The 5,000-nt window shown below is 37.7% G+C and overlaps 1 protein-coding gene across 1 annotated transcript in view; it reads right to left on the bottom strand.

The window, feature by feature from the left end:
* Positions 1–5,000, bottom strand: part of COL20A1 (collagen type XX alpha 1 chain) — an 88,104-nt gene that overhangs the window by 35,856 nt on the left and 47,248 nt on the right. The window contains exons 23-26 of the mRNA XM_074288832.1: positions 4,639–4,748; positions 2,241–2,399; positions 2,002–2,079; positions 1,253–1,339 (exon numbers count right to left, since the gene is read on the bottom strand). Of these exons, the coding sequence (XP_074144933.1) occupies positions 1,253–1,339; positions 2,002–2,079; positions 2,241–2,399; positions 4,639–4,748 (434 nt within the window). The remainder of the gene's footprint in view (positions 1–1,252; positions 1,340–2,001; positions 2,080–2,240; positions 2,400–4,638; positions 4,749–5,000) is intronic.

Here is a 5,000-nt window from a genome sequence, read left to right as displayed (position 1 = left end):
GAGGTGATGGTGTTCAACTTCTCCATTAAAAAGTTAGCTATACTCTTGGCAGCCATTTTGTGTGTTAAAAATAGCCAATCTAGTTTTTAGCTTCCATGGCACAATTGACTGCCACAAAGAAGATGACATTCTTTTTCCTGGAAATGGTTGATTACTTTTGGTTGAGATTGATGACTTATATGTTATGCTTGTTCCATTGTCCTGTTCACTGCTTTGGGGTGAAAGCCTACTTCATTGCTTAAGGCAATTTATCGGTTTCATTGACAGACACTTCTTGAAAGTTAAAGAAAAAATTGGAGAGGGGGAACCAAATGATGTTTTGTTTGACTTTTATCCAGTATTGATATTGATATTTTCCATGATTATAAATGAAACTACTGTCTCCTTTTTGTGGTGTTGCTGCTTACACCATGCAGTGTAAAACAGTATGTTGCTCTAATTTAACATATTTACATCTTTCTCAACTAGTTGAGAGTCTTTATTTATTTGTCTTGACACAAGTGCTTTTGATGTTTTTTATCCTAGTTAATGATTTCTTAAAGGTAATAAAATCCTTACAACTTGAAAAAAAAAAGTTAGGTATACATATAATGGATTATATGCCTATATATGTATTGGGGAGGAGTAGGGTCAAGAGGGAAAAAAATTGGAACACAAGGATTTTCAAGGGTCAACATTGAAATTTTATCCTTGCATATGTTTTGAAAATAAAAACTTCAATAAAAATAAAATAAAATAAATTAGGTATATTGAGACCCCATATTGACTTGTTTTCTGTCCCATAGCTTATCAGTGGCAGATTCATTGCCAGAATTCAGGTCTCTGTTCTGTGTTCTTTCCTCTAAAAGGCCATTGGACAAGGTTTTTTGAGAGCTCAAATCTCATTGAACTACTTTGGTAAGAGTTTTTACCATGACAGAACCTGACCTACATTTCTAAGGCAGCTACATGGAAAGGATAGAGAAGCCTGACTCCCTACTGCCCTGTGATATGAAATCCTCAGGGATTTCAGGCCCCTCTAACTCTGAGAGAGTAGAAAGAGTGAAAGAGGGAGAAGACTTAATGACTGGCCCATTCAGGAGATTGGGGTCAGGTTCTGGGCAACAAGCCAGATGCTTACAGGATTAAGGAGAATCATTTCTAGAAGTTCCCATTGCTTGGCAAGAGTATGGTTTTCCCCACAATTGTCCTTCTGGATTAGACAGGTGTTTGTAGTTATAAAATAAGTAAAGGAAAGATAATATAAACTTACAGGGGGCCCTGGAGGCCCTGGAGGGCCAGGCTGATCTGAAGAGCAAGTGCAGGCAGAAGGCAAGGCAGGGCAGGTTTCTGCATCTCTCTGAAAAGAAAGGAAATACATTTATCCACTTACACACATTTGCCTAGAACCTAATGAATTAAGGCCATTATATATACAGGCAGGAAAACTGAAAGGCATAAAACAAATCTTTTCTAACCCAGGACATTTCACTCTAGCAGTGAAATGCCTCTCTTAAAATGATTGTCCTGATTAATGGGTAAATGTTAACTTAATGTTAACTTAACATCTACCCATTAGTGTTCCCAAGTTCTACTATCCCAAGCCACAATTGTACTTATTCTTTAGCTCAAATGCAACCTCACTTCTTCTCAATTGGATGTAACTTCTCTTGTCTCTGAGGCCCAAAGTAGTTTATTTGTAACCTTTTATAATTTTTTTGTCACTTGTATTATTTACATATTTGATTTTTTCCCTAGTAAACTATAGACCGAAATTACATTCAATAAAGGGCCATGGAAAGATACACTAAAAATAAATTGGAAATTAAATAATCTCATTCTAGACTACAGACCCCTTGAGAACAGGGACAATGGCTTATGTATTGTTTCTATATCACACTGAGTTTTGTAAAGAGTATGTTCTTATAAAATCTTATTAAATGTTTATTAAATGGCTTAACAAATGGGGAGATGAGTGAATGAATAAGTCAATGAATGGGGTGAATAAAGACACAACTGTACCAGTGCAGGGACCTCACAACATCTGTCTTCCTCCGCCCAGGTATCACTGCAAACAATCTGCAGGGCCTGGAGCTGAAACTGGGAATGCAACAAAAATGACAGTGTGATCAGTAGAGCACTGGATAGATGACCAATCTAGACTCAATCAGGATGGATTTTAGCCAAAGCCATAAAATCAACCAAGTTTGTCTTCCCACTGACCACAGCTCCAACAAGAAAGGAAAGGTGCCTGAGCTTACAGTGGCTGAGCCACTCCGGGGTCCTCTGGTTTTGGTTAGTTTCCCCAGTATGACAAATCCTGCAGTCGATGGGCTCCCTGCCTCATTGATCAGCCTCTCTGTGATCTTCCGACAATCAACATAGAGCTTGACCTTGGTCCGACTGACTGCCACATGTACCTGCCAAGGAGAAAGCCAAGCAACATTCGCCCCAGTGCTTTGCAGGTGACAGAAGAGGTGAATATAGAAATAGAAATTGAAGCCCTTTACCTTGAGACATAAGGTAAAGTGCTATCATCTGAGAAGCAACCAAGGTTAATAACAATGACAGACTGGCAATATAATACAGTCATAAAGTCATTCTCTCAATATCATTATATGTCACACTTTCTTCTTACTGACATGCTCATAGAACGAAGATCTAACCCTACTGTCTACAATTCTTCACAACGCACTCACTTCTCAGTCCCTTGCAATCTGTCTTTTCAAGTCATCATTCTACTGAAATTGCTCTCTCCAAGGTTAACAGCTGTCTTTTACCTGTGAAATTAGGCATCTATTGATTGGAGAATGACTGAAAAAAGACAGATTTTGTGATAGTATTATCATGAAAGTAATGTTATTATTGTGAAGAAAGAAATGACAAATACAAGGAATTCAGAGAAGCAAGGGAAGATTTATATGAACTGATGCAGAGCAAAATATCTCTTTTCAGAATGGTGGAGACCATTATATTGTCAGAAATAATTATTATATATGACATATTTGCTTATTTTTCTTGCAAAATTGGGTTCAATATGAAGTGGGGTTGGTTATATTTCTTCTGTGTCCCAGATTGATTTTTGGATAGCCTGAAGACATCTCAAACATGGCATGTCTAAAATTATATCTCTGCCAAACTTTTCTTTTTCTGCTAACTGCACCATCCTCCTCCTAATTCCTAATCTTGGAGTCATTCTCAATTCATCCCTCTCTCTCATTGCATCTTCCCATTCAGTTTCCAAGTCTTGGTATCCCAGTCTCTTGTCCCCATCCCCTCTTCTCTCCACTCATGGAGCCACAGTCTTCTTTCAAATTCTCCCCTTACAACCTCTCTTTTGTATAACTGAATTAATTATTTTTAGAATAAGTCACTTTGATGCTATTCTCCCTTCCAGAATTCATCTTTTGTACAATTGCCAAAACAATCTTCCCAAAGCACAGGCTATGCCATTCATCAGCTCACAAAACTCCAGTTGCTCCTTCTTCTCTCTAGGATAATATGCCAGTTCCTTATCCTGGCTTTTCAGATCCTACATAATCTGGCTTCCAGTACCTTTCATTGTATGAATTCTTTGCTCTTTCCCAGATGAACTATTAGTTGCTATCCAGATTTAACACTTCAATTCCAGCCACTGTTCTTTTGCCAAGCTATTTCCCATATCTAGAGAATACTCTTTCCTCATCTTGACCTCATAAATCCCAGAATGCCTAGCTTTCAGGTGCCATCTTTCTTAAAGCCTTATCTCTGATCTTCCCAGGTGTTAGGGCTTTCTCTGTCCTCAATTTTCCTCACGATACTTATGTGTCATATCATCTAATAGACTAAAACCTCTTTTAGGGAAGACTATTTTCATTTGTAGTATTTTGTTTAATTTTTGTTATTTTGTATCTCCACAAATTGAGTTTAATTAAGCACATAAACTGAATCTAATTAAATCAAAGAATATAATTTGGAGATCATTTAATCCAAAGGTTATTAACCTGGATTTGACATATCCAGAACCATGAATAGATATCAGGGATTTTTTTTAACTTGGATGAGGTAAAAATTGCACCTATATTTTCTATATTTTCATTATCTTTTGATTCAAATTTAGCAATTCCTGTAATAAATAAAAAATTATTCTGAGAAGGGGTCCAAAGGCTTCATCAGACTACCCAAAGAATCAATTACACACAAAAAAGTTCAAGAACTCCTGATCTCATCAGATCTGCTCATTGTACAGAGGGGAAAGATTCATCCTGGGAAGTCGTTTTTTGTAGGCCCTGGAAGTCATGGATGAGAGAGCCATGACAAGAATCCAATCCTAGCTTCTGTTCCACTGCTCTTTTTTCTCAAGGGTCCATAATCCTAGCCCTGGCTTTGCCACTCAAACTATATTATCTTAGGTAAATCATCCTTCCTCACTGATCATATTCTATTCAGTAAAGTATTTAGCTAATGAAGACTGAAGACTCACATAAAATGTATGGAAGATGTGAACAAAAAGTGAAAAGCTCTCCAGAAATGCAGTATGGAAAATGTTTCAAGCAAGACAGAGACAGAAAATATGGGCCCCATAACAAGGGGATGGGATAGCAGAAGATGAAAAACCAAATAGCCTGTGCTAAAAACCCAGGTCAGCAACCAAGCTGTGACCCTCTTCAAAGTTAGGACCTTGTGGAAACTCCCATAAAATATCTTCTTCACTTCTTGCAAATCAAATGTGACTTCTTGCAACTCAGCCTTGTGGTCACGATTGAAATAGGTCAAAGACTTTCTGCCAGCTGTAAGGGGAAAAAACAGATGATGACAGAGCTGATGCCCAAATTGGACACACCTATCACCCTCAGTCTATGATCAGGTAAGGAATACAGGGGTCATGAGCCATTCCCAAAATAGCCCCTCAAAATGAATTTTAATTGTGAAGAAGTTATTCAAAATCGTTATATTGTGTGCATGATGGAACAGGAAGAGAGCTGAGATAAGGTTTGGGAAGAGAGGAAAATGGCATGTTTGCAGGCAACTTTCATTTTATC

The sequence above is a fragment of the Sminthopsis crassicaudata genome, chromosome 2 (assembly GCF_048593235.1).
Source record: "Sminthopsis crassicaudata isolate SCR6 chromosome 2, ASM4859323v1, whole genome shotgun sequence".
NCBI classification, from domain to species: domain Eukaryota; kingdom Metazoa; phylum Chordata; class Mammalia; order Dasyuromorphia; family Dasyuridae; genus Sminthopsis; species Sminthopsis crassicaudata.
Note: the sequence above shows the minus strand (reverse complement) of the source record. Positions and strands in the feature narration are given on the sequence as shown.